This window comes from Didymosphaeria variabile (assembly GCF_027946475.1).
Source record: "Didymosphaeria variabile strain IMI 356815 chromosome Unknown scaffold_5, whole genome shotgun sequence".
NCBI classification, from domain to species: Eukaryota; Fungi; Ascomycota; class Dothideomycetes; order Pleosporales; family Didymosphaeriaceae; genus Didymosphaeria; species Didymosphaeria variabile.
Genome location: NW_026611624.1, coordinates 3,903,263 through 3,931,254, shown reverse-complemented (window position 1 = coordinate 3,931,254; position 27,992 = coordinate 3,903,263). Strand labels below are relative to the sequence as shown.

The following is a 27,992-nucleotide window of genomic DNA, read 5'->3' as shown; positions in this document are numbered from 1 at the left end:
TGATCATATCGTCACATGCCCTGGACTAGGTGGCACTTCGCCAGAATCCCACGGCACAGGCTTCCCGCCCATCTCAAACTCCAACATACTATCCCGACCATCATTTCTTGCGATATCCTCGTGGCTGACCCAGCTCTTATCCCAAAGCTTTCCGTTAACTTTCAGTCTTTGAACATACGGCCCGTTCTCCAATCCATTCGCCTTGATCCTCAGAACCGCACCGCTATCACCGAGTGTCATTGTAATACTGCCAAATCGCGGGGCGAGAATGAGATACATTGGTTGAGTAGCGACAGGGTATAGTCCGATCATGTTCCACACTAACCAGCTACTCATCGCACCTGCGTCGTCGTTCCCAGGAATGCCAGAGCGGCCGTTGTTGTAGTATTGGTCGACGAGGTCGCGGGATAGTTTGGCTGACTTGTGTTGCCGTCGAGGCCAGTAGTTGTACAGGAAAGGTGTCATGAATGATGGTTCTGAAAACAGTTAATCGGCTTCTAATATGCGTTTTTTCGAGTGGGAGAGGACTTACCATTACCGGGATTGAAAATCGTGGTGCCTGCGCTGTTACCGCCTTGGGTCGATTGAGTCAGACCGGGGATGAACATGGTGTCTAGCCTCTTCTCGGCCATATCCAGACCACCCATCAGCGTGATCACAGTCTCCATATCGTGGGGTAGCGACCAACTGTACTCCCACGGAACGCCCTCATAGCTGATAGACTGCCAGTCGCACGCGCCACACGATAGTGGATCGTATTCTTTGATGCTACCATTGCCGTACGTAGGCGCGAGAAAGCCTGTAAAATTCAACGACATAGTGTTATGGCTCCACGTCTTCTGCCAACCAGCAGACCGATTGAGATACACCGCAACATCTTCCGGCGCCTGACCTCTCGCTACCTGAGACAGCGAAAAGTCGTTCAGAGCGTAGTCAACAGTCTTGCTCAGGCATCGCCCACGATCCGGAGTAACGTATCCGTATTTCTTCCAGTCCTGGAGTCCACCGCGTCCCTCCTTGGTGCTCCCACTAGGGTCTTCGAAGTCGAAGTTATTGTAAGGCTGAATCTCAGTTCGTTTTCATCGCGGCATAGCCGTCGGCCCAATTGATACCCTTGAGTCCTTTCACGTAGGCATCTGCAAGGACATTATCGGAGTTTGAACCGCCTTGGACCCGTCCGTTATGGTTGTGGCTTCGGCCTTCAGGCATGAAGCGTTCGTGTCGCCAGATGTCGATCATGGCTCTGACAATGTCGACCTGGCGTTCGGGCTCTATCAAGGTCAAGAGTGGATGCAGCGTTCTAAAGGTATCCCAGAGCGTGTAGAAGTCATCGTAGTATGGCTCTTCGGATTCCCAGTACGGATTCTCTCCTGTTCGATCGGAGGGCATCAGGTGCGAGTGGTACATTGCCGTATAGAACATTTCCAATTGAGTCCTGTTGTTCGTCTGCACATCGATCTTGGAGAGGACTTCGGAATTCCATCGATCTTTGGCAGCTTGCTGGACTTTCTCGAGGTTCCAGTGAGGTATCTCTTCTCGAAGGAATTGACAGGCTTTATCCTCGGACACCCACGATATACCAACTTTCGAAGCCAAAACCGAGCTATTTGGTGGGAACGAAAACAGTGCGCCGATCCGATCTGCGTACTGGTAGCCGACAGTGCCTCCGCGTATGCTCGTCGCATTAGTGAAGGTAGGTCTGACATCTGTGGTATTGGGCCAGTACGGGTCCGTTGCCTTGCCTGAGAATAGTCGGGCTGCCGAAGGCCTGGCGTCAAATTTCCCACAGAAGTATACACGGTAATCGCCACCTGATCTATGCTCAGTAGGAGTTTATGTATAGATTTGCGAGATACCTTACCCCAGCCCCAACCTTCCCGATAAACACCATATCCGGAGTATGAGGTTCCGTCTTCGCTGATCTCAAGCTCACCATTACTATACCACTGCTCTTTCTTGCCTGCGCTCGGGATGAAATGACTGAGATCTATCAAAATGTGCCTTCCGTCAGCACTTTGTGGGAACGAATATCTCATAATTCCAGCGTGCGTGCTCGCGCTCATCTCTACTTTCACGCCGTTCTGCAATTGGGTCTTGTAGTATCCCACAGAAGCCTCATCTGGGCTCGTGCGAGGTTGCATGTACGTTATGTTATCCAGAAGATTAACGCCTTCCAAAGTGGTAAGCGGCATTTGAGGAATCAACCCGTAAGTCGGGGCGCCGCCTGTGCCACTTTCATGAAGCATTGTGATGGCGGTCACGTTCCCGTCTGGTGTGTACCCGGCGTTCGCAGCAAACGATGTGTTCCATCTTAAAACTGAGCATCAGCATGATCTTGGATTGATGGGGAAATGGGCGTGAAGGCCTTACCTTGTTGTGTCAATACCGACCTTAACGGCGCCGAATGGCAGCGTTGCTCCTGGGAAGACATTGCCAGCGCTGTACGCACTCCCAGCGACAGGTCCCTCTGTTCCAATGAAGAGATTCACATGTTTGGTGTAGTCCTTTTGACTGAGCGCGTTACATGCGCTTATCAGTACAGCAGGTACAATCGCGGCAGGAAGTCTCATGTTATATTCGATACCGACTGACGACCGGTGTAGGAGAGCAGGGTCCGTTCTATTCTCACACTTCTCACGGTTCCGAGTACCGAACCCCGCCTCGCCGTGATGCCAGCATCGTCGTTCCTTGGTTAACAAGAACCGAATGACTCGAGTTTTGGAAGCTGGCCCGCCAGGGCTAGTCCCGCTCCGGTTGGGATGACTGGCCTAAGAGCCTCAATTCGGAGTAAAGACCTTGGCAACGGTACAAGTTTATCCGTGTACCTTGCAGTTAGTCCCGTGGTCAGCCTTTGCGGCTTCGAGCTACACGAGCATTGTGGCCCTTCTTCTTGAATCGACTATCAACGACTTGAGTTAGTAAAATGGCCATAATACTCGGTATCCTCCATCCCACATTGTTATGGACCAATCAAATCAAATGCAAGCCGCCACACAAGAATTTGTGCAAAGCCTAGGCCTTGAGAAGATGACATGCAAGATGTTCCAAACAGCTCACGTGACTTGGACCGACAGCGCTCGCGCCTGCATCGTCGCGCTGTTCTGGGAAGATGTAATTTTTTACTTCCATATCTGCACAGAGAGAATTGCGGAGAGTCTGGAGAATGGGAGCTCTTAACGCGGGGAAAGGAATTTACCGGTGCCGAGGGCCCAAGAGCGGCAGGGCCCACTACCTTAGGTAGGTACTCCAGCTTTAGCATGTTCACGTGACCGGACATCTCGTCAATGCAGGTCAACGCACCGACATCGGGACCCACATTTTCGTGCCATGTCGCAGAGAACAGCTAGAAGGGAAGGACATCCGATATAGAATAACGGAAGCTTTGGGAAGCTCTCTGGCTCACTTTGTATCAACTGATCCTGGAAATCATACTGAAGTGTACCCGCAAACATGCCGCACATACAGTCACAGGGACATGCCATCGTGCCGGTCCTCAATACCCAGAACATTCAACAAGCTCCTCAAGACCCTCTTTACAGTCTAGTCACTGCATACGAGGCGGATACCGACCTCAACAAAGTCGACCTTGGCGTGGGAGCATACAGAGATGAGACAGCTAGGCCATGGATCCTTCCCGTTGTGAGAAAGGTGAGCTTGATGCAGCCATTCTACTTCAGTATCTTACTAACGAGAAACAGGCCGATGAGCGCTATCGTCTTGATCCGAACCTGAACCATGAATATATACCGATAGCGGGTCTTCCCGAATTCTGCACTGCCGCACAAGCGCTCATCCTGGGAAGCGATTCGCGGGCAATCCAAGAAAAACGCGTAGTACTCCCTATGAAGATGGCCCTGGCCTCAACTCACGCGATGTAGGTATGCTCCTTCCAGACAATCTCTGGCACCGGCGCAGTCCACCTCGGTGCTGCTCTTCTTTCAAAATTCCTACCTAGGCCACTTCCCCCCAGTCTACATCTCGGCACCTACATGGCCAATTCATCAACAGTGCTTTGAAAACTCGGGATTCGAGATTAGACACTACCCGTACTGGTCGCCTTCCACGAAAACACTCGACTTTGATGGGATGAAATCCGCGCTGGTCAATGCGCCGAGAGGCAGTATTATCGTACTGCATGTTTGCGCTCACAACCCCACCGGTCTCGACCCCACACATACTCAGTGGCTAGAACTTGCTTCTGTAATGCGCGCACACGGCCTTTTTCCCTTCTTCGATTGCGCATATCAAGGATTCGCCACTGGGTCGCTTGTAGAGGACAATTTCGCAATCCGGCATTTCGAGCAAGAGGGATTCGAGCTTGTGATTGCGCAGTCCTTTGCGAAGAATATGGGTTTATACGGACAACGCGTCGGAGCTTTTCATTATGTTACGCCTGCTGGTCCTGATGCACAAGAAGTTACTCAGAGAATCTCTTCACAGCTGTCTATCATCCAGCGTTCGGAGCTTTCCAGTCCGCCGATCTATGGAGCGAAGATAGCATCTATTATACTTAATGATGAACAGCTGTTCGCTGAGTGGGAGGACGATCTTCGCACTATGGCTGGGCGGATCAAAGGCATGCGTAAAGCCTTGAGGCTGGAGCTGGAGCGACTGCAGACTCCTGGCACGTGGAAGCATGTCACCTCGCAGATTGGAATGTTCAGTTTTACAGGGCTGAACAAAGAGCAAGTAGCGGAGCTGAGGAACCGGTGGCATGTGTACATGGCGGAGACAGGACGCATCAGTGTTGCAGGACTCAACGAGCATAACGTTGCGTATTTTGCGCGGGCCGTAGATGACGTAGTGAGGCGTGTTGAGTAGACTACTACGGCTATGTTTTGCTGCGCTGCAACATCACATCTGGTATTTACACGAAGACCAGAATACTCGATGGTGCAGCGTATTGCATTTCATGCGAATAACTTTACTTTACCCGCCTTTGGACGGTGAAGATATGGCTCTATCGGCCCCACGCCCATTGACCTATGGGTATGAACTATGGCTGTATAATATCTCACGAGTCGCCAAGGCACGAGGCATCCTGGATATAGGGCGACATCTCACATAATACACAGACGCAGAAAGATAGTCAAAGTTAAGTACGTGAATTTGCCGTGCTTAGCTCAGACAAGCACGCTGTACTAGATACTACAGAACATTAAACCAATCCTATCTCCACACCCAAGCCCCAGCAACACTTCTCAAACCTAGATGGCGCGCTCATGGTGGGTAGCGATGTGCTTCTCGTCCACAGCGCCGAGTTCACCGCCCTCGTGGATCTGCTTCTCGACGGCGGCGGCCTGCCTCTCGGCGAGCTCCTTATCTTCGAACAAGAAGGTGAGCTCCTCGAGGGTGCGATTGTACGTCTCAGGGTAGAGCAGGTAGACGGTGAGGAACTCAAAGGTGATCCATCCGCAGTAGATGGCGAGGAACTTCCAGTCGATGGCGTTGAGGGCCTTGGGGTTGACGTTGGTGGAGAAGAAGCCGCCGAGCTTGCCGAAGATCTGCTCGACACCGATACCCATGGTACGCTGGGCGTATGGGAAGATTTCGACAAGGTAAGCTGCAGCGAGTTAGCGGGTTTGTTAGTGTGAAATGGTGAGGTTGCGGCTTACTGTATGTGAGCGAGTTGTTACCGATGTTGTAGCATGGCGAGTAGGCGAAGTAGAAGAACAGCGCAGCAATTCCTGCAGACTTGTTGGTGGTGCCGCCGTCTTTCGCGGCACGGAGGCTCTGGAATGAGGTGGTCATGCCGATGAAGACGAGACACATGCTTGCCGCGGAAAGCATGAACATCCAGCGACGGCGGAAGCGGGTGACGACAAGTGCGATGACAACACCGTTGATCAAGGACCAGCACTGATTGGCAATGTTGATGCGAGTCTTAGCGTAGTCGGTGGTGTATCCCATCATCTCGAAGAGAAGATTGGAGTAGTAGGATAGCAATGTGTTACCGCTCATCTGGGTGAAGAGACCCATCATACAGGCGATGAGAACACGTCGGCGCATACCAGGGGTGCGGATCATATCCATCCAAGATTGTTTGGAGTTCTCGAGCTCGAGCTTAATGGTGGATCGAATTTGAGCCATCTCGGCTTGCACCAGGACAGAGCTAGCGTCGCCTTCGGCGTGATATTTGGTCAGGATGGCGAAGGCTTCGTCATCGCGGTCTTTACTGACAAGCCAACGGGGACTCTCAGGAATCAAGCTGTAGTTGCATTAGCCAAAGTCACCGGAGGTCAATTGACAAACTTACAACACGGTGGCGATTTGGAGCAGAGATGGGCAGATTTGCAGCAGAGAGGGCAGACGCCAGCTCCAGTTTCCGGCAATCTCAACGGTCTTGATGGCGATGGCAGCCGCAACGATGGACCCAACAAAGTACGAAGCGTTGAAAAGCGAAGTCAAGTAGGCACGCTCTTTGGGGTGACCGAGTTCACCAATCAAAGCAGATCCGGAGATAATGCAGAAGACGATACCCACACCGAGCAGCATACGAGCAATGATGTACATGGCGACTATAGATCATTAGTCTGTATTTTGTAGCACTTCATGAAAGACTCTTACCATGCTGGGAGAAACCCTGAAGGATGGCTCCGACACACATGATCAGTGAACCGGTCATGATGGACCATCGTCGGCCATATTTCTGGTTGAACCACGGAGCTATAGGGACAGCAAGAATAGAGCCGAGTTGATAGCACGAAGAAATGAAACCAAGGAGGCCATCCTCAATGGCGGGCTTCTTCGTCTTGGGGCTGATGTATCCATTGCCGAAGTCTGGTCTCCGTTAGCAGTATACTTCCAGACATCCTGAACAAATGCTTACACTTGTTGAAAGGTCCCGAGAATTGCAGTGTGTTGATGAGTTGAGAATCGAAACCAGAGGTCATCTCAACACCCATGCAGCACAGGAACAGGTAGACGTACATAACCCGAAGGTTAGGCTTCCTGTACCATGGTACCTTGTCCTCCTCGACGAGGCGAGTGACGATGGGGTCCGCGGATTCTCCAGTCTTGACCATCTTGTCGAAGGTCGAAAGCGACACGCTTGACTGCAAGCACGACTGTCAGACGAGTGAACCATGCTCTTATAGTCTCCCCGCGCGACAGAATACCCCGGCCGCTTCCCCAGACCACCAGACTGTAAGGTCCTAAGCCGGGAGGCAGCCCGGCTGAACCGTAGGAGGAGCTCATCTGGGAGTAGCGGCTGGGCGTTGCTTGACAGGCCTGGGACCGGCTAAAGTCGTGTCATTTATCCTCCAATAACCGTAGACCAGGTTTGGCGAAACATCTGCGCTCTGGACGAATGGCGACCATTGTGGAACCAGAGGTTGCATAAACGACATCGAAGTTGCCTTGGCGGATTTCGGTAAAGCGCTCTAGAGGGCTCCAGTTGCGCTGTCGGGCAACACGTGTAGTTGGGGTTGCCAGACTGCCGGAACATCGCGTGTGCGCGCCGAAGCCTCTTTCAAGAAGCGTGACTGGGTGTCTCGGTTGTAGGGAAGGCTTTTTCGCAATTATCGAAACGCTACAAGGCACGGCATGGATCAGTAACGGGAAAGCGCGTCAGCAACAGCTAGAACAGGCCTCCATCTTGTCGCGTTGGACTTAGATGAAGGTTCCGCCATCCACATTTGCGGCATCAAATAGATGAACCAAGCGAGGTCGGGCTGTTTCTTGGAATCACTCTCGTAACCAGGCACCCAGCGCCCGGTAAGAAAAGTGGGTGCAGCATTCAGAGAGCCTTTGCAAGCATCGGACCCTTACAATTCCTTCAAAGGTTCTCGAAGTTCTCGTCGCCGGATGCAACGACATGCAGCGGATGATCTGCCATATTCTGGAAGGCGACAATGGGATTCTGAAGGCGCGGCACAGTCTGGCACTCTTATTTGCCGGCTTGGTACAGAGTAAGACGAGGCGGCCCCAACCCGTACAACTCCGGATGAGCAGGCACGAGGCACAGCTCACGCCTGAAAGAGCGAAGAATCCTTGTTTCATCTATTCGTGTTCGTTCGCGGCGTCGAGGGCCAGCGCTTAAAGAAGTAATACGGCAGTCGAGGGCGTTTGTTGGGAGTGGCTGGATGGTGGTTTGCCGGCGAAAGTACCAAGTATGCCTCCCATCACGTGGTTCGTAAGCGCATGTTCACGTTCGCCTTGCACCCTGTCGACGCCGCAAACAGATTAATAGGCGGATATCGCGTACTGCCGGTTCTGCAGAAGGGGCTGTCCACGCGACACCCCCACACAATCTTCCAAAATGAGACCTTTAAAATAAACATGGACCCTGTCTAGTGCTTGGAGAACGGGCCGAAGGGAAAGGAATCTAGGAACGTCGAGCCTAGCTTCCAACGAGCGAAGTACATCGTCTTGGCTCCTGCAAGGTCAGTATGTTGAAAGGATTGCGCGATCCTACGCATGTAGCGTCCCGACTACCGAAAGTCTTTGTCGAGGATCCTTTCCAGACTTGCGGCTGACAGACCTCTACCTTGAGCGTCGATGCGAAACAATAAACGAAGGTTTGAACGCAGACCTTGCAACATGACATATCTCCGACAGTTGAGCTTCGCCGAAGTATCTCAAGAGTAGCAACCGTAAGCTAGGGGCACAGCTGGCGCCCGGCCGCATTGATTTGGTACCTTCGTCACGCCCACGTTCGGGAAGAGCTGGAAGCAAAGAAGAGTATCTTGGACTAACATGGATTCCCGCCATCGTCGCTGCCGCTTTCAATTGAAGGCATCCACCTGTAGTTGATGCTGACACAATTGTTCATAGTCGAAATTAAGCTCGCAAACGATCTGGCGTGCACCACGAGTACGTCTACGCATTTGCTGCAGATGCGTATTGAACCGTGCGGAAACGGCTTCGAAGAGTGTCGCCTGGGGAGAAGTCTCCGGATATAGAGGCAGAGGAAGCACATGATTCGATGCGTAGGCGATCATGTTGTTGTCCCACGCGCCTGGCGTAGATTCGAAGAGGTTTCCTCAGTGTTGGGGTATCTCAGTACCAGGATAGATGAGACGAGTCTGGTATGCCTGCGGGACGTTGGCCGACGACTGCTCCACGTCAGATAACATGCAGTGCTGTCAAGCTTCTGCTAAGCAATCGCCCCGCCCGTCATGGCGTTGAGGCTGTGGGGAAACGCGGCGTCGCGCTTACTCTTGCCCAAACCACCTTTCGTTGATACCAAAACCGTCACTACCAGCAACAACTACCGAGCATCCTCGAGCCACGTTTCGAAACGCAGCGCTGCAGCTTGCGCGCGCGGGTGATCTTCCTTTTAGATGAAGCATACGAACATCCTAGCATTGTCGGCTGCGCGTCGCACTTACGCGTCGCTCAAATCACAACGGCTATACCTGTCTTGACCTAGTTCGGCTCCATTCATCGGTGCAAGGACTTCAGAAAACAAGTCAAAGTGTGGATTGACCAGTCATATGGCAAGAAACATGAAACAGTTGCGTAGTATGCACAGCATGCTACGAATGTTTCCGCGATATAAGCCTCTGCACTATGTAGACAAGCAACGACCAAAAGCTTATATACCCCATACCAACGATCCTTCAGGAGACATCCAGTCTTTCGCTTGTCATTACTAACTGACCATGCGTTCCCTCTCCTCTCTCTCGCTTCTCGCTGCGGTGCCATCAGTTCTTGGTGACAAACATTATTTCTTTTCTGGCTTCTTCGCTGGCAGCACAATCGCTGGTATCGAGTTTGATGATTCGGCGAATAGCCTTACGTTGGTCAACAACATCACTGCGCAGTCATCCGATGGATCAAAATGGATTGCCATCGATGTACGAGACAGCTATCAGCACGGGTGATGGAGAGACTAATTGTGGCAGGAACGGAAAGAGAATGTCTACGTAGCGACGACAGGCGAGATTCAGAGCTACGCGGTCACAGCCAACAAGAGTTTAGAATACAAGAGCAACATAACACTTTCTTCATCTTGTTAGTCACATCTTAGTACTCATAAAAGCATCACTGTTGACGCTACGCAGGCCAAAACGCAAATTTCATCGCCGCAGCGAACACTGCTCCCTACACCGTCTTCGGCGTCGCATACAGCACCGGATGCGCAGCACAAGCCATCACAGTCGATGACACAGGGTCCTTGCAAAACGCAGTAGCAAATCTAACCTACAACACCACAGCCGGCGTCCACGGTCTCGATCTCAGCCCCGACGCCGCCTTCATCTACTCCGCAGACGACATGGGCAACGCCGTATGGGTCCACTCCTACAACAGCACCACCCAAGCCGCAGCCGAACTGCAATACCTCGCCGCCCCCGAGGGCGCCAATCCCCGCCATCTCGCAGTCCACCCCAACGGCAAGTGGGTCTACGTCATCTACGAGGAGGCGAACTCCCTCGCTGTCTACGCACGGGATACCGAGACGGGCTTGCTTACAGACAAGAACACAACGTATTCTCTGCTTCCAGCAGGGTTTACAAATACATCGTCCTACTGGGCTGACGAAGTTAAATTCTCACTCCCTGCGTTCAACGCTTCGGCAACGAGTCCTAAGTACTTGATCACCGGCACGCGCTCGCGCACCACGTCTCTGCAGGGCTACGTCTCGGCGTTTGCGCTGGACGCTACTACGGGCGGTGTTACAGAGCAGTTGTTCCTGCTGCCTACTACGTCGAGCGGCGGCTCTGCGAACGCGGTGGCTCCGGCGCCGTTTAGCGAGGAGTACTTCGCTATCACGGACAGCGGGTCGAATTTTGTGGAGGTGTGGAAGATGGACGATGAGGGGATGAGTGCGGCGAGTGTGGCGCATTTGGGGCTGGGCGCTGGTCCGGCGAATGTGGTGTGGGTGAATTAAAACTGATTGATTGGGAGGGGCGATGGAGAATGAGGGTGTGCGTAGGTAGGGCCTTTTGGCATGGTGGTAGGACTTGAGGAGGAAGTGACATGGTGTCGAGTAATAGTCTTGTTAGGCTTGAGGACGGACGTTTCACAACGGGGTCGCGCGAAGAGAAGCACTGTGCGTGCATGGCATGGGGTGTAGCCACGCAAGCTAGAATAGCATTAGCACCGTCTCTTCCCATACCCAACTCGACAGCATCCTGCAATTGGACTATGAATCTAAGACATAGACATATGAGTGAGGGTATTGGACGAGAATTGACCTTACGACTACGAACACCTTCGATTGGATATGCAATTTATGAATGCGCAAGACGAGTTACCCACCCAAACGCATAACCCGCATCTCTAAACCCCCCCACTATACACACGACCGCAGGCAGGCTTTCCCGTTCAGTGACCAGACCCCACAGCGAGGCGTACTCAGCGCAGAAGACCGATCGCATCTCGCACACATAATTGTCACAAACCCCCAGCGCATCCGCCGTCCACGCAGGCGCCCGCAGCTTCTCCCAAAGCGAGTCTCCATCTCATAGTACTGCCCGAACACGTACAGTTCGTCTTTCCAGCCCACACATCCGCGCATCCGCTGGCCCATCTACAACGATTTACCTCATCAACTCGTCCACCACCGCACGTTACCCCTTCGACCTCGATTCCGACTCCTTTTTCGACGAGCGCTTTGAGATCTGCATGCCGCGCGCATACCTAGGTGGGCAGTACCGGGCGTTTACGGAGAGGGAGTGAGAAGAGAGAGTCCGGAGGATGACTATTCACGCTGGAAAAGATCGCTAGGTGAGACGGTTGTAGCGTGCCCGTTATTGATCGTTCGCTTGCCAGACCGCGTACTATGCGTATCAGCTGTCATCCGGGAAGGCGTCGTCTAGGTGGTTCCAGGGCGTTTCTGCGTGTACTCCACGAACGCGACAATCGTAGAAAACAAGTCACAAGGCGTTGAATAGAGTTGCCCATGTAATTGTCAGCTCGGCTTCAATTCTGCTGCTTCTTGCATCTCTGCTGCCTCGCCCAGCTCTGGAATCTCTCCTTCTCCCAGCCGCTCTTCCACACCAGCGTCGCCCACTTCCCGGAGCGTTCCTTCTCTTGCGGGGCGACGTGGTAGCCGAACTTCATGCTCCTGCTCAGATGGCACTTTGTGTCGCCGTTCTCATTGTTGTTCGGCATCGGCAGAGATGAGTATGACCACTGCACGCAAAACTCGTTCTCGCTGCACGAGTCGCGACACGCTTCCCATGATGCCTCCCCAGGCTTGGCTCTACCTGGATTTTTGTCCGATTTGCGTTGGCGTCTGCGGTCGAAGAGGATGTTCCACTGTCCGTAGCCGGGGCCCGAAGATAGATTGTCCCAGTCGTCTCTGGGGTCGTCAAGATTCTCGGGCTGCATGAAGCGGAACCAGAGGTCTGCGAAGCATAGCGCGTCGTTGTTCTGCTGGTCCCGTCTATCGCGGTCGAAGCGCCACATTTCGTTGCGGAGGTCGGTCGTCATCTTGGACATTGTCAGGACGGGTTCGCACCATAGTCCGAGCCCGTATGGTGCCGTGGCGGGATTGTACTCTGAGATGCTGGGCCAAGTCGCATTTGGGCTGACGTCAAGCGTGGAAGAAAGCACAGTGGTTAGAACCTCGAAGGCATTCTTGTGGCTCCGAATGTTGTTATCATAGTAAGGGATCAAGTCTGGGTTGTCCACTATGATCGCCTTCATGACGGCGTGCGATAAGATGACCGTGTGGCCAGCGTCAGGAGCGGGCTTGTTGGCGAAGAAATGGTATTCGCTGGACTCATAACTTCCAAGCCAAGAGAGCAGGTTCGGCCGGTTGAGGTAGACATCAGGTTCCGTGAGGAGGAACCACTGCCTCTGAGGCCGCAACAGCCACGTCCGCTCTACCCATCGCAGCATTTTGTACTTGTCCAATTGCGCCAGCACGTCCTTCTCCTTGCGGGAGTCCTTCTCCTTTAGCTCTACAAAGTCCACGCTACTGTCGGCGAATTCGAGTGTCTTCCGATACCGGTCCATCTCTGGATTATCTTCCACAAAGCTCTCTGTATATCGGTCCAGCACATCTTCCACGATGAAAGGTCCCAGATTGAGCCGGAAATCTCCCATCAACAGCAACGAGTCGTGGTATGCGGGGTCCGTGAGCACCAGCAGCGGCGGTAGCTCTGTCCACGCGTTGGAAGTGGTAGTTTTGATCGAGACAATAAGCTGGTCAGATTCAACGGCGCTGGAAGTGCTCATTCGTTGGCTCTGCTGGCTCGGAGGCAATTCGTCATCATCATAGGTTCGGGGGAAGCCGCTGACCCAGTAGAGGCCACACAGGACGACGACGACCACGATAGGTCGCAGCGGGCGGACAGCTCGGCGATTCGAGAACATGGCTACCGTAGGTAGATACGCAGAATCATCTGCGTCGGCTTAGTAGATGGGTTCACCTAGAAATGTCAGTGCAGCTGCTTGTCAGTTGGCAATCATAGAAAGGGTGGCATTGCTGCCGCTGCACCTTCGAAGGTCGGGGCTCGTGCGTGCCGATTTCCGGTTGAAATCGCTGTGTAAGGGATGCAGGACGCGTCGTCATCTTGCAACGTTGTATTTCAATACCCTGGAAACACGCCATCCATTCTCAATGGCCTGCAACAGAGGTATCGGACGCGAAGAGCAGCAAAGAACGCGTCGCGTAGCTGACCCTTGGCGTGAGGTTTCGCCCGTTGCGTTAGGCGCCCCCACTGCACACTGCAGCAGCCACGATCAAGCCTCCCCCACACGCCCCATGGATTGCCGTGCCCCCGACTCCAGACGGCCTCCACCACCGCCTCAAGCATGCGCGTGCAATTGCTCACCGCTGCCGTCTGTCTATCTGTTCTCCCTTGTTCAACCTAGGCCACCTACTCGTTTGCCCTCCCAGGCAGACTACCACAACAATAGCAGAAGGCGGGAGGCCTTGCACCAGGAGCGATCAATCATCGTGAAAAAGAGATTGACTCTACCATAAACCAAATACCCTTCTTAAACACAAAGAATCACTAAGCAGACGGCGAGACCGGCGTTACACGAACACTTCACCAATATTTCCTCTTTCGGTACCAACGATGCGAACTAGGCCACTAAGCCCCAACCGGGGTGGCGTAACGATCGGCGCTGCTTACACGCTGCGCTCCAAAGCTTGTCTTCAGCTACCAATTGTCCAATACTATTGGCCAGTACTCCCAAGCTACAGCTGAGGATCCGAAAACTATAAGGCCGTCGAAATGATGCGAAGAATGAAGCAGATCCTCCAAACTCGTCTTGCATTCGCCATAGCATACGGTATATCAAAAACCACGCAATGACCGGAGTAGTCAAGAGCGATAGGTGCGGCACTTGTCGAGACCGCAAAGTCAAAGTAAGGTATCGCGTCATGCAAGGTACCCTCCACTAATTGGCACAGTGCGATGAAGTTAAACCGGTCTGCGGCCCCTGTCAGAAAGGGAAGCGGATCTGCAAAGCCCCAATCAGCAAGGTCAAATTCGCCCGTCCCAAGGGCATATCTGCAGATGTGGTGCATGAAAGCGAGGGCTTGATCGAGCCACTCTCCCAGATGAGCATTGTTCGCTCAATCTCCACCACTGAGGGTGGTTCTTTCCAGACGATGCGGATCGGACGTCGGAGGAGAGCGCCAGAAGGAAAGGCCAATCCGGATGCTGATGATCACCTCCCGCGGTTACGGCGTCCGCCACCGACTCTAGTCCAACCGTTGCAGCTGGCACTGCTGGAAAGCTTCAGACTAGCTCACGCTGGCTTGAGGCTGTCCGTGTTGACTGGATTCATGGAAGAGGTGCCTCGAATGCTCGGTCATTCAACTGCTTTTGACGATGCAATTGCTTGCCTCGTCAATTGTCATGGACTTATACTGCATGGTCAGCGACCCGCAGGTAATCGGAAACAGGGCAACTTGTATGCAAAAGCTCTCCTAAGCTTACAAGCCGCACTCACAGACCCGGTGGAGAGCTACTCGGACCTTACTCTAGGTGCCGTAACCATCCTTGGAAACGTGGAGGTCTACGGTGGCGGGTCAAGGGTACCCCAAAACGTTCAACATGCTGGAGGGGCATGCAAACTGATCGAGATGAGAGGCCCCTATCGAGTCAAGTCGAATTTTGCAAAGATACTCTACATGACACAACGCGCACAAGGCGTAAGTAATCCAACCCTCAATGGCACATCCGATACTTTGGCTTGTGTTACCGGGCATACGGACACTGTTCGCTTATTCTAACTCGCACAGGTCACCGTCGCCATGCTACGTAATGAAGAAACCTTTTTCAATGAACCAGAGTGGAGGCAAATCTCCTTTACTGATATCTACGACCGCGATACGGATTTCCTCATCGATGAGGCTTTGCGAGAATTCACCGCTCTGCCATCTCTGCTTGTAAAGATCCGCGCGTTTTACTATTCGCCTGACGAGACAAAGAGCTACGCCATCTATCTGGAAACCCTACGGCTGCGGGACTCACTCAGTCTGGTAGCTGACTTCGTAGACCAAAGGCTACGAAACGGCTTCGACATCGTGGAAGGGCCTCCCATCCTCGGAGACGCAATCTTGTCTACCACCTATCAATTCTCTGCAATTCAGCTATCGCACCTCTGTACCTTCTACTGGGGCCTCTCTATCATAATCAACACGATCATCGCGCGCTTCCTCCCGGCCAACACTCCGCCGTCTACCTTGAACGGCCTCCAAGATGAATGCTTGTTAGCGCGTCAACGCATCCTCATGAGCTGCGAATACGCTCAACAGTTCCGTCCCTTCGGCACCATGTATCTCGCCGGCCCACTCATGATGGCGTACGATGGCGCTACCACCGAAGAGAAGACGTGGATCATGCACCAACTTTGGCAAATCGGGGAGCTCATGGCTGACGTTGAAGATGTTTGGAGTCCCGTTAGCCTGAAATATGCGTCAAAGTTCTTCTTCGGGGAGCCCATTGTCCTGCCTTGGGGTCAAGCAAGTTCTGGTCCCTTCGATATGAGGGGGGAAACTTTCTTGGAGAGAGCGCGAGAGCAGATTGAGAGACTAAGTATCGATGAACAGGTTGCCAGTTGGGAAGGCAGGAACGCTTGACCGCCACGTGCGACGTAGACGAGACCGGAGGCTGGCAAGCTGTCTTACCATATCCTCATGCGCAGCGAACACTCCAGCTTACCCGCGAGAATCACGTCTTTCGCCAGGGCCATCCCTTCATTACTACTGACGCGGTCCCAAACGATGACCACGGAGCATATTCTCTCCGCGGAGACGGCGTGCACGCGTGATAGGCCTTCAATGTCGTCGCCGTGTTTCGCATTGATCGTCCTCTGCGCCTAGGGTGCCATTCGGCTAACGGATCACATGCGCCTTCTGATTCGCTGACACGTCACACAAGCCACACGCGCGTCTTGTTTTTGACGCGCGATGACGTAGAATGCTGTGGCGCACATCATCATCAGCAGCCAGCCTTTGACCGCCAGCACACACCGTATAAGGAGCCCTTTCCAGCAGCGGGGAATTCCAGTCTTTGTCTGTCTATTCCTACACACAGTCTGCCTTGTAACCTTACCTAAGGTACCTTCGCTGCACAAGCGTTGTCAATTACCGTGCAAAGATTTGAGCCAAAAAGAACCTCAACACCAACTTCAAGATGCCATTCCTCGACGTCGCAACCCTGCCCCTGCGCGCAATCCAGGCCATATTCTCCATCATCGTGTTGGGCCTCACAGCTTACAGTGCGTCCAATTCCTCCCTTCCAACATTACACCCACTAACATGTTACGCCAACAGTTGTCGACGCCTACCGCGGCCCTGGCGGCTATGACTACTGGACGCCCGACTCCGTCGACTTCATGCTCTTCTGCTCCATCTGGACACTTCTCGCAGTGGCCTACCTCACACTGGCACCCAGCCGCTTCCCTGCCGCAGCCCACAAATTCGCCATCATCGGCGTCGAGGCTGTCACTATGATCTTCTGGTTCGCGGCGTGGGTGGCTGTGGCGAGCTGGTGGGGACATGTGTACCATGGTGCGGGACCCCACCCTGTGTGGTCGTCGGGCGTTGCGGCCATTGTGTTTAGCGCCTTCATCTGGTGAGTGTTAGCGTAGACGTGGGAGAGGTCGACGGACTGGACTGACTGTTTTAGGCTCGCTTTCGTGGTTACGACTGTTGTTGCAGCGCTTCATGTGCGTAATACGTCGAGGGGCAACACCGCGCCGCCGCCGCAGATGCAAGGCGTCTAATACTACCAACTTGATCGACGCCGTGCCCTACACCAGGAGCTCTCAGGCCTTCAACATTTTCTCTTCAGTGTAATCTCTTTGGAACTTGTACGGTTTTGCGGCACTGAAATTGCGGGTTGCTAGCGCGGAGTTTTGTCCTTGTCTTTATATACCCCGGAGAGGTCGACGTAGTTACGCAGTATATTATCTTATACTAATGATAACGATCATTCCGTTCACATGTCTGCCATGTCACGATGACCACTCTTCTAGCTCGGAGAAATATTGGATCAGGATGTCTACTTACGCAGAAGGCGTGAAGTCCAGCTGGTAACCCATTGCCTTCGAATATGTTCAACCACACCTTCGCTAGCTTCTTCCTAATTTCCAAAGGTTCACTCATGACAGGTTTTCATAAAACTAGTGTGGTTACACCGACGTTTTTGTCTCTACTCGATCGTTGCAACCCGCTATCGACCGTTGACACCTAGAGTGCTCCACAGAGGCACTTACAATCTCACTACAAAGATGAATTGAGTCTGCGAGGTTACTTTAATAGTTGGAAAGAGTGTCCTCTGGGAATGAGCTCTCCTTGCGGACCCAAATTGTCACATACTACCGCACTATCCTTAGAAGCTCGATATGTACATTGCTTGAACCCTAGGCTCCCTACTCCGCGTACCTCGACCAGGGGCAAGCCCTGGCCTCAACATCCCTCGTGCAGTCCACGGCACGCTGCGCGAACGCAGCCTTCTCCTCTGACCTCACGTACTTTGACCACGGGCAGGCACGCGCATCAAGGTCCCGGGTACAGGCCTCGCTCTTCTTGATCAAGTCGCGCTTCTCGACTTCCGAGGCTGCGTACTTGGACCAGGGGCAGGCGCGGGCATCTAAGTCGCGGGTGCAATCGACAGCGCGAGCGACGAAAGCAGCCTTCTCTTCGCTGCGGACGTACTTGGACCATGGGCAGGCGCGGGCGTCCAGGCCGCGGGTGCAGTCGACGGCGCGCTCATCTGAATTCCGGAGGTTAGAGAATGTGTTTTTTGTTCAGCTATGAAGTCGGTGAACTTACCGAGAGGAGACGCGGCAGCGAACCCAAGCGACGCAACGGCGACGATGATCGTGGAGAAACGCATCTTGATTTGGATTGTCCTGGATTTGAAGAGCTTGTGTGATCTTGGAGCGGATGATGCCACTTATCGAACCGGTAGTGCAATTCCTCCGGTCTTTATAGATCCTTCAGCAGCATTCTTGAATATCAGGATCCTTTGATGATGTCCATGGTCGCTTCTCATGTTGTTCTTGCGTCGGCAGAGGTCATGTAGGATTACTACCCCTTCTGGATAGGGCCTGTTCAGACCTACCATCACCTTCCCCTTCTGGCATAAGGTACGTCTATCAGCATAAGGCAACCCAACTGCCAAGCAGCTTCTCCTCCATCTCATAACCAAGAACACACAAGCTGTGACCAACATGAGTTGGAAAGCTTGTCAGTGCGTACATATGATTGGCACAGTCCATTACCAGGCTTACACTGACTCAACATCTGTAGGATCAATACACAAGGAATCGCATCACCTTCCTCTCTGCTTCTAGCAGACTTGTAAACGAAACTAAACGACCTGAAACATTCGGCTGGTTAGCCGTATCTCTTCTATCGAGAGCTACATATTCCACCAGTAGCTGGCTATATCGATGCCTTTTCGCCACACAATATCGCAGATAGTGTAGCCGACCCCAATACCAAGAACAGGGCTCTGCATCCTTGACGGTAACGTGGAATCGACTTGCAGTGCATATATGCAAGGGCACAACCTTGGTATTGGATCCTTGGAAAGAGAATACTCGGGGTTGCCTCACGGGAGGATTAATCTATCTCTAGGCATAGGCTCGCTACGAACGGCATCTTGTTCTCTATCTCTACAAATGCTTTCACGGCTGTGAGCACCCTGTTCATCGTTTTAGTATCAGCCGACATCTCACGGAAGTTTCCGTTTCGGGCATTTGCTCAAGCGTTGGGAGTATAGGACCTCGCTCGTTATCGCTACTCTGCCACGCTAAGGCCTGGATCCAACAAGGCGGTACTCGTAAGGCGGTGGGAACGCTTTACACCCTGTTTTAGGGCGGCCAGCAACCTCGTATCGAGAGAATCCTACCCCTCAAGATCAGTCGTTGCCGAGAGCCAGCCCCCACCAAGGTGCAGCAACGGAACCAGAGCAACAGTTCATACAATATCCGTAAACCTACATCTACAACCGAGGCGCATTCACAATGGTCCACCCTTCATATGAACCGATACCGGCCTCCGAAAGCGACGAGAAGCTTTCGTCGATCCCAGATGCCCGACAAGCACGCTTGACTCTTGCACGGACGCTACTTCCCTGGCTCGCTCACGTGGTCTTCTTCACCATATCGCTTACCACACTCTTCTCAGGACTGTACTTCCACCGCCAAGCAACAAAATCCTGCATAGAGAAAGTATCAGCCTACTGTAAGACCTTCCCTATACCACTGTCCCAGCCCTTACTGATCTTTCCAGCACCCGCCCTATCAACAGTCGAATACTACGACACCAGGTACAACGGCTCGCTCGCCTGGCCCTCGCCCTTCCGCGGCGCACCAAGCCCCGAAGTCGACGAAGCATGGGCTAGATACACAGATGGTGCGCTTCTCTCCCTCCACACCCTTGTAGCTGCTAAAACGACCAGTCTCGATGTTCACCGTAGATCTCGACACCGTCCTCCGCATCGGCAAAGACCCCACCCTCGCAGTACAACTCCCCCTCAGAAGGCGGAGGCTACCTCGCCGCCATAGAAGCAAGCCACCAACTGCACTGCGTCGTACGTCCCCCTCCCCCTCCCTCCACACTGTCTCTGTGTTTAACAACCCCTCCTCTAGAATCTATTGCGCATGTACACCCACCTCGACTACTACTCCGCCCTCGAGCCCGCCTTCTCCGACCCCTGACATCGTCCGCACGCACGTAGACCATTGTCTCGAGATGCTGCGCCAGATTCTGGAGTGCAATGCGGACCCTGGGATAGTGACGTTCAATTGGGTGGAGGGGCATGAGGCGCCGATGCCGGATTTTAGTACGAGGTATGGAATCCGCTGCCCCGTGTCTTGGAGATGAGATGCACTTCAATACGGTGTACTTCTGTATATGTATCCGGATGATCGACACTGACGTTTTGCGCGTGCTTAGGCATCGATGCCGGAAGGTGGATCCTGTGCTGGACTGGGCGAGGGAGAGGGCGGTGGCAGGTGGGGCGAGGAGGAGGCCTGAGGGGAGGGCGTGGTGGAGGTTAGTGAAAGCATGTATTTCTACGGCGCTGGGGAAGCATGAAGTAATGCCGGAAAATCTACATCCTTTTTTGCCGCGTGGAAGAAGGGAAGGTTTCGCGGCGTGAGGCGATGGCGTGCACGGCAGATTTCGAATGAAGTCGAAGGGCTACTAAGTGAGTGCTGCGCTCTGGCATGCGCGCTGGTGTGCTTGAAAGTAGCGCACCTCATCATCCGGTGAGCATCGGACTGCGCTATCATCGACTAAGGCCGTTTTCGGATCGACGTCGAAAGACAGTGGAAATGCTTCAAATGCGTGCAAGTAGAGATAGAATACTTTTGGCGACCAGCAATGGAAAGGTCACCGGGCTGAATTCCACGAACTTGGAGAAGCGCAGCCCTGGCTTCCGTTGAGACCCACACGTCATCCAAAGAACGGTTCATTGGAAGGTTAGCGCAGAGACATGTCGTTTGCATAACGGCCTAAAGCTGTAGGAGTCAGCTGAATTCAGTATCACACGGTGCTCCACCTGCAGCGATGATATCAGTGATAAAGACCGTACAATGCACGAAGCGGCACAGTCAGACCGTTGATGCATCAGCGAGCGGCATCCACCCCCCTCGAGTTTCATTAAAAGAGGTATACAACTAAGGAGCGAGGAGTCCCACCACCCTGTCTTACCATCGTCCTCATAGCTTCATATCAATGGGCACTGCCCTTCACCTCACCAGCACCTTAGTCCTTATCAGCAATAACCGCAGGCGCATGTTCCCCCCTCTCCACCTCCTCATGACTATGCCTCCTATCCCTCCCCACATAGTTCGAATCAGGCAGCATATTCAACGCATCCTCAAGCTTGTCCGTCGGCCGCTGGTGCAGCCAGAACAACACACCCCCTACAAGAGCCAACAACGCCGCAGTCATATAATTCCACACCAGCAGCGGGTCCTCTGATAGCGCCACAAGCGCCTGCCCCAGCGCGTTCGAAAACGCAGACATGAAGTGCCAGTACGACGTCACCACCGACCGCATATTCTTCGGCGCCTTCGTAAAAGCGTACTCCAGCCCGGTGATGCTGGTAAAAATCTCAGAGAAGCCAATGAAGATGTAGGGCACGGATTGGATCCAGACGTTGAGCGGGGAGCGGATCTTATTGCCGTCTGCGTCTTCGCAGCCGTTGAGGAACTTGCCGCACGTGGTGGAGTTGTAGATATAGTACTGGATGACGGTGGCGGAGACCATGGCAAGGGAGGCGAGCATGAAGCCTAGGGCCATGCGCTTGATGGGGGTGAATTTGATGCCCTTTTTGCGGAGGAATGGGTAGAGGAAGTTGTCGACGAGGGGGATGAAGATGACGAGGGAGATGGGGTTGAGGTTGGTGATTACGTCGTTGGGGACGCCGTTGAGGGTCATGGTGGCGGCTTGGGAGACGAGGTTGTTGTTCATTTGGTTGTAGGCGACCCCTGGAGGTGGTTAATAGGCATTCTCGGGTGGTTATTGGCACGGCAGGATCTTACAGTAGAGCGGGGTCCAGGTAAAGCACGAGCAGGCACGCAGACCACGAGCAACTTGGTCGACCCAAGCATCGTCAAACTGCATCCATGCTGGCTTGCGGTCACCGAGCCTACTGGGCTTGACGTCTTCCCAGAAGTTCTCAGACTTCAAGTTCTTACGAGTGGTAACAGGGTTGATGGACCATTTGCCCTTCTGCGCCAAAGTAAAAAGCTTCCAGGCACGGATAACGATCGATCCAGTGGGTGGGCTCTTGATGTACATGTTGCGGCAAAAGAACAGGACCAATGGGCAGAGACAAAACATGATGGTTGGCAACAAGTAGGAAGCCCAGAAACCGATGTACTTCTCCACGTAGACCATGGAGATCTGGCCAGTGAGGGAGCCAATGTTGATGAACATGTAGAAGTACAAAAAGATGCGGGACAGGGTGATGTTAGGATCCGAGATGGCGCGCCCACCCGTCTTTGGGTCCATGATGACACGCGGTTTAGTTTGTCGGTACTGCTCGGCAATGAGCGGAGAGATGTTGGCCTTGAACGCTCCTGTACCGAAGCCAAGGATGATGACACCCAGTATGAATGGTGCAATGGCATTACCGCTGGCGAGCACAGTGGGCAGGGCAGAGATGATCAACAGGATGTGTCCGACAATGGAGAAGGCGATGGCAATAAAGATCGTGTTGAAGCGCCCCAGGTATTCATCTGCGATGATTGCTCCAATGATGGGAGTCATGTAAGACCAGAACTGGTTGAAGAGAACGATACCCGTTGACGCTCTCTGTCCCATGCCAAGTGCACCAGGCTGTCCCTCTGATGAGGGATCCTTACCGGTCGGGTGGCCTTCGGGCAGCGGATGCTGGATGTAGTTGGTGTCTGAGGAACATGTTAGAGTTGGATTGCCTTCAGCAACCTGGTACTTACAGACGACTGAGCAGCCATAGTAGCCGAAACGCTCGCAAAGCTCAACAAATGCGACGGTGTAGGCGATCCACGGAATCTTGCCGGAAATACGAGGTAGAGTAGCAAGCTCTTCCTCTGTAGGCTCCTCGCCCTCCAGATCAGCCTCGAACTCAACGGTACCATGAGCATGAGCAAGACTGTTGTCGCTGACGCTGTGGCGACCCAAGGCCTCTTTCTCGTTGGCCTCGAATATGGGCGTCGCAACCTTGGGCTCGTGGCTCATGGCTAGGTCCACTTGGTTCTGCGCTGCGGAGAGAGCCATGTTGGGTGGGGGTCCCTCTGTGCGGGTTGCGATTGTGGGACAGCCTAATCTTAAGCACGGTGAAGCGGGGTGAACGAGTTCGCTGCACCCCTACACACAGGGGACAACGCCTCGAATTATACCTGCACGGCAGACGCACGCTCCGTGCGATAGGGAAGAGCTGTTTCAAGCAGGTGAGTGACAGCAGACGTTGCAATCAGAGCGTTCGTCTCGGCGTAACCTGCGCTTGTGAAAGCAAGAGCCCTTACAGGCCTCGCAAGACATTGGCGTTGATAACACAAGAGGCGCAGATGGAAGCTGCCAAGTTGTTCGAGTGCTGCTGCACTTGGCGCAAGTGGCAGACAGATTGTCCCATGGCGAGGAGTTGAATCCTAATCCCTGTCACAGCTGAGCTCGCCGGGCTGGCAGGAAATTACCGGCCTCGTATCGCTGTCATGTCGCACAACGAAACTCTCGTTGCTGTCTTGCTAACAACGTGAAAATCGTAATGATTAATCCAAGGCTGTGGTGTTGTAGTCTTACCGGAATATGTGCCTCTCCCGACTTGGCCTGATGGAACAACTTGGCAAGGCCCACAGGTGGGCAAATCCGCGCTTGCTCCCCGCACAAGAACGATGCCAATGCGCCCAAGTTATCTATGACACCAAACCCTGTTGGGAAGGTTATCAGTCGTTACTTGGCGTTGGAAGCACGGCGTCCGCTTGGATCGATCCTATTCGCAGCGCACAACTGCATCTGCGCTGACATCCATCACGCGGGCGTCGCTTCACACTGCTGAGCTTTGAGAGCACGGCGCGCCTGATCGCCCCTGCGTATCTCCTCACGCATTGGGGAACGGGACCGATGCGGCAGAGGCTCTTGGGCTGGCGCCACATGCGGAAGGACGATTCTGGAATCTGTTGGCTCCGCAAATAGCTGGCAATAACTTTGCATCCAAGACCCAAGACCATAGTCTTCTAGAAACTGCTGATGTGCGGCGGCGAATTCCTCTTGTTGGGCACAGGCCGCTTATCAGCATGGACATCCAGAGACCTGTCCATCTTCTTGTCAGAAGACTTCTTCCCTAGATTATTTGATGAGATGTCGGTACATTGCAGCTTGCGCAATAGAATGCATCGGTGTCGCTGTTGATGAGTGAACGTAGTGCAGTATCGTGCGCGACACGCAAAAAAAGACAGGAACACGCATATGTAGTTTGGCGCGCTGCAGAGACATGATTCCAAGCACCGGGTAGCGGGTGGCAGGAGGATCCTTCGGCAGGCTATTTGGAATCGCGTCCCATCGAAACGGATGTCATTATGCACTCACACAAGCAGGTCGTGCTTGTCGCCTTCTCGATTGAATCACAATGTGAGAGTTTGGACATGATTTGTAGACATTAATATTATTACGCCTTGACGGCGGTTCTTTTGCAAAAGGGCAGCGGATTGCACCGCTTAACCCTCATTTAGCTAAGACGTATTACCGTCGTCTACTGACCGATCGCGTTGTCGTCGAGATCGGTACCCTTGGACCAGTGGTTGATCCAATTGAAGATCTCGGTGTGCCAAAAGATAGAATTCTCAGGATTAAGGACCCAATGGTTCTCATCAGGGAAGTTGAGGAGGCGCGACGGTATGCCCTTTGTCTGCAGGATATTGAAAAGCGAGAGCCCGTCGCTTTCAGGCAGACGGTAGTCTAGTGAGTTGTGAATAACGAACTGAGGCGTGCTGAAGTTGGCCATGTGGTCTTGAGGGTTCCACTTGGAGTATGTACTGTTTTCATCCCAGATGGGTCCATTGTAGTCGTGTCGTATGAACCACAACTCCTCAGACGCAAAAGCGCCCTCGGTGTTTGAGATACCATCGTGCGTGACGATGGCCTTGAATTCACGTCCAAGGTCATGGCCTTGAATCCAGTTCGTCATGTATCCTCCGTAGCTTGCACCAGCGACGATACCGTTCTTAGTGTCGATGAAGGAAGAGAGGTTGTCTCTAACATACTCCCAGCCGAGGACGACATCTTCGTAAGGATAGCTACCCCACTCCCCGGCAATTCTATCTGTCAATTCCTGACCGAAACCCGTGCTACCTGTTGGGTTGGGAGCCACCACGACGTAACCCTGGTCAGCCCAGACCTGGAAGTTCCATCGTGTGGACCAGGAGTTGGCATTCGCTCCCTGAGGACCACCGTGAACGATGTATGCAAGCGGGTACTTCTCCCCCTCGCTGAAGTTGCTCGGCTTGACGACGAGAGCATGCAACTGTTGGTCAAAGTTCGGGAGAGAGCCATCGTAGAAGAACTCTTCTAGCGTGTCGGGTCCGAGTCCGGCCAGATCCTCATCGACCTTCACTGCTGAAAAGAGAACGTTCTGAGTACCATCCGTGGAAAGAGTGTAAAAGTCGGCTGACGTCCAGACAGCGCTGGCTGCAATGAGAAGCGAGGAATCGGGAAGTACCGCAAGGCCAGAAATGGATGTGACGGAAGTCAGGTTCTTAGGCTTGAAATCGGCATCGCTGTCCAAGGGGATGTGGAATGCGCGTGTCCTCGCGTAGTCCTCTGCAGTAGTGAAGAAAGATTCACTGTCAGGGGCCCAGGCAATCGAGCCAGCTGATCGATCCCAATCAGGAGCCAGACCCTTCCAGTTGCTTGTGGAAACCGCGCTGCCATTACCAGTGCTGTACCCGTCCTGGGCAATGTCCACAACATAAAGCTTCACCCTGTCAGACTCGTAATATTCTCCATCCTGCTGGTAGTATGCAAGCTTTGAGCTATCAGGAGAGAATGTAGGAGCACCAGAAGCGCCTTTATGACCGGCTTCAGAAGCCTCGGAACCTGGGCCGTTGAGAGCCTCAGGGGCAGCGGAGCCATCGAAAGCACCGACATAGATGTAGCTGGCTGTAAAGTTGGCTTTGTTCAGGTGAGGCGCTTTGCTCAAGAGAGCATAGGTGGAGCCATCAGGGCTGATGTCGTAGTCACCGCTTCCACCGAATGGCTGGACGGGGCTTTCCGGTCGCGTTACGTTGAAAGGGATGTCTTGCAGAAGATTTCGCACTTTGTGATTCTCCAGGCCATACCCTGAAGCTTTGAGCAACGTTCCAGCGAACACAGCATAGCGTTGCTTAGTTAGCCAGGTGTCCCAGTGGCGAACGTAAATATCGCTGTAGAAACGGGCAGTGTTTCGTGCCGGCGCTGCGAGCTCCTCGTTGTAGGCTGTTCCGTTGGGATACGCCAGAGAATTGACTAGGAAGCGCAAGTCTCCGGACGATGTGTTGGCGACTTTAAGACCCGAAAATGGCGCCTCAAGCGAAGCTACTAGTTTTCTTCTCGAACGTAAGCTTTCGCTACAGTGTAGTCATGCGGTGCGCACATACCTTTCCGACGGCTTCGCGGTGTCGCCAATCCAAAGCGTGACGCCGCCCGGTACGTCCTCGTTGGTTCCATTTATGTAGAGAACCCCAGTTTCCGTCCCTGGTATCCAGACAGCTTCGCTCACCTCGCTAGCGTTCAGTCCAGAGTCTGTGATCTCGCCACTCTCGAGGTCCAACAATTGCCAAGCATGAGTTGAGGACTGCTCCTCGAAGGAGTATTGGGAGTAAGAGAACAGGGCGACTTTTCCGGACGGGTTCGGCACAGGAGCACCACGTCTCGGAGCTTGAAGCAGCTGTCTTTAGATTGTCAGACGTCGTTGCAATCGCGTTTGTATAGAATTACACACTTCGGAGTCATTGCGCAAGCTCCTGCAGCCAACGCGGCTACAATGCCAATGTGTCGCACCATGCTTGCTGCCCTCGATCGAACTCAATTGAAGCTTTTCAGTGACGGTAAGCAACAATAGCTCTTCGTACGACCCTTCCAATTGCGAAGCCCAGGTAAAGGTGCCAGATAAATATTGGGGCAGCGGGGTACTTGTAGCACCTGGGGTCGTAAGGCCTGGGTTCACGGCATCTGTGCGAATATGGTCTAAGGTCGTGTATGCTCATCCATGGTCCCGATGACGAAGGATGTTGCTGATTCTCCTTCCTTTTCGGGGCTTCGCGTACGCGCACATCGTAATCTTGTGGTACGAAGCTTGTTTCCTACAGGCATCTGGGCAGGACGCGGGTCCCCGGACGGTTGGTTCTGTTAATTAGGTTGCTTGGCGCCGAGGAGCGTTGCCTCGGAGAGGCAGCCTGAGCGGCGCGGACGATGCCAAGAGCACAATCTGTGAAGCTTCGGCCGTCCGTCGCGCACTCCGCCGATAGACCGTCCATCGCTGATAGGTCTTCGACTTCATGATGGATTCAGATGGATGGAAATTCGTAGTGTGGCGTCCGAAAGCCTTCCCAGAAGTTGGTGAGGAAATCTGCTGCCTGGGATGGCTGCAGCTGCACGACAAGGTACCCCTCATGCCAATGCATCCTGCATTCATTGAGCGCAGGCATCGATTGGAACAGTACCTGGAAATCGCGCCGCATCCCGGCAGTGGGGGCTTTCTTCGATCATGTGCGGACCTGTTCATTGCCTTGAGCGAGCCAAGCGTGTATACCGCACAGCCGCGGAGCGGAATCGAGAGCGGTACAGTATCTGCCGCGGTTGCGAGAACATTCGTGCTGACATCTTCAGGCATCCAGGATGAGCTGCTAAGCAAAAAGAAAGACGGTGGTTGGTGGAACAAGCATCTCGGGGTACGTACGAACGACGCGCAATTTTGTTGTATGAAAGAAAGGGAGCTTCGGTCTAAGTTGCATATCGAGCGTCGCCTTCCGAAAGTTGTTCGCTCTTGTCGGACGCCCGCGGGCTACGCGCAGTCACGTGCGTGCTAAGCCGTACCAACCCGAGTCGACGCCTAAGTACTCATCCTCGATGGCATACGGTACATGGGTACTTTGTC

General features: G+C 53.4%; 11 protein-coding genes across 11 annotated transcripts; 6 read left to right on the top strand and 5 right to left on the bottom strand.

The window, feature by feature from the left end:
- Window positions 1-3: 3 nt before the first annotated feature.
- Window positions 4-2,246, bottom strand: N0V89_007757 (uncharacterized protein; the record flags this gene model as incomplete). Its single annotated transcript, XM_056216518.1, has 4 exons — window positions 4-476; window positions 533-1,036; window positions 1,113-1,811; window positions 1,862-2,246. 4 exons carry the CDS (start codon window positions 2,244-2,246, stop codon window positions 4-6), a joined length of 2,061 nt encoding a protein of 686 aa, XP_056070765.1.
- A 1,204-nt stretch (window positions 2,247-3,450) lies between these two features.
- aat2_3 (Aspartate aminotransferase, cytoplasmic) lies at window positions 3,451-3,878 on the top strand (the record flags this gene model as incomplete). The annotated part of the gene is made up of 2 exons (XM_056216517.1): window positions 3,451-3,648; window positions 3,699-3,878. 2 exons carry the CDS (start codon window positions 3,451-3,453, stop codon window positions 3,876-3,878), a joined length of 378 nt encoding a protein of 125 aa, XP_056070764.1.
- Window positions 3,879-4,203: 325 nt separating this feature from the next.
- Window positions 4,204-4,821, top strand: aat2_2 (Aspartate aminotransferase, cytoplasmic; the record flags this gene model as incomplete). Its single annotated transcript, XM_056216516.1, has 1 exon — window positions 4,204-4,821. One exon carries the CDS (start codon window positions 4,204-4,206, stop codon window positions 4,819-4,821), a length of 618 nt encoding a protein of 205 aa, XP_056070763.1.
- Window positions 4,822-5,207: 386 nt separating this feature from the next.
- On the bottom strand, window positions 5,208-7,025 carry N0V89_007754 (uncharacterized protein; the record flags this gene model as incomplete). The annotated part of the gene is made up of 5 exons (XM_056216515.1): window positions 5,208-5,563; window positions 5,616-6,208; window positions 6,257-6,518; window positions 6,568-6,780; window positions 6,830-7,025. 5 exons carry the CDS (start codon window positions 7,023-7,025, stop codon window positions 5,208-5,210), a joined length of 1,620 nt encoding a protein of 539 aa, XP_056070762.1.
- Window positions 7,026-9,605: 2,580 nt separating this feature from the next.
- N0V89_007753 (uncharacterized protein) lies at window positions 9,606-10,834 on the top strand (the record flags this gene model as incomplete). The annotated part of the gene is made up of 3 exons (XM_056216514.1): window positions 9,606-9,800; window positions 9,849-9,957; window positions 10,008-10,834. 3 exons carry the CDS (start codon window positions 9,606-9,608, stop codon window positions 10,832-10,834), a joined length of 1,131 nt encoding a protein of 376 aa, XP_056070761.1.
- A 1,034-nt stretch (window positions 10,835-11,868) lies between these two features.
- On the bottom strand, window positions 11,869-13,269 carry N0V89_007752 (uncharacterized protein; the record flags this gene model as incomplete). The annotated part of the gene is made up of 1 exon (XM_056216513.1): window positions 11,869-13,269. One exon carries the CDS (start codon window positions 13,267-13,269, stop codon window positions 11,869-11,871), a length of 1,401 nt encoding a protein of 466 aa, XP_056070760.1.
- Window positions 13,270-14,215: 946 nt separating this feature from the next.
- Window positions 14,216-15,994, top strand: N0V89_007751 (uncharacterized protein; the record flags this gene model as incomplete). Its single annotated transcript, XM_056216512.1, has 3 exons — window positions 14,216-14,272; window positions 14,318-15,064; window positions 15,155-15,994. The coding sequence occupies 3 exons, from the start codon at window positions 14,216-14,218 to the stop codon at window positions 15,992-15,994; spliced, it is 1,644 nt and encodes a 547-aa protein (XP_056070759.1).
- Window positions 15,995-16,550: 556 nt separating this feature from the next.
- N0V89_007750 (uncharacterized protein) lies at window positions 16,551-16,995 on the top strand (the record flags this gene model as incomplete). Its single annotated transcript, XM_056216511.1, has 2 exons — window positions 16,551-16,635; window positions 16,691-16,995. The coding sequence occupies 2 exons, from the start codon at window positions 16,551-16,553 to the stop codon at window positions 16,993-16,995; spliced, it is 390 nt and encodes a 129-aa protein (XP_056070758.1).
- Window positions 16,996-19,392: 2,397 nt separating this feature from the next.
- Window positions 19,393-20,088, top strand: N0V89_007749 (uncharacterized protein; the record flags this gene model as incomplete). The annotated part of the gene is made up of 4 exons (XM_056216510.1): window positions 19,393-19,612; window positions 19,661-19,783; window positions 19,830-19,891; window positions 20,020-20,088. 4 exons carry the CDS (start codon window positions 19,393-19,395, stop codon window positions 20,086-20,088), a joined length of 474 nt encoding a protein of 157 aa, XP_056070757.1.
- A 1,051-nt stretch (window positions 20,089-21,139) lies between these two features.
- Window positions 21,140-23,140, bottom strand: N0V89_007748 (uncharacterized protein; the record flags this gene model as incomplete). The annotated part of the gene is made up of 3 exons (XM_056216509.1): window positions 21,140-21,867; window positions 21,922-22,791; window positions 22,840-23,140. The coding sequence occupies 3 exons, from the start codon at window positions 23,138-23,140 to the stop codon at window positions 21,140-21,142; spliced, it is 1,899 nt and encodes a 632-aa protein (XP_056070756.1).
- Window positions 23,141-24,611: 1,471 nt separating this feature from the next.
- dpp5_2 (Dipeptidyl-peptidase 5) lies at window positions 24,612-26,848 on the bottom strand (the record flags this gene model as incomplete). Its single annotated transcript, XM_056216508.1, has 3 exons — window positions 24,612-26,442; window positions 26,494-26,787; window positions 26,838-26,848. The coding sequence occupies 3 exons, from the start codon at window positions 26,846-26,848 to the stop codon at window positions 24,612-24,614; spliced, it is 2,136 nt and encodes a 711-aa protein (XP_056070755.1).
- Window positions 26,849-27,992: the final 1,144 nt, after the last annotated feature.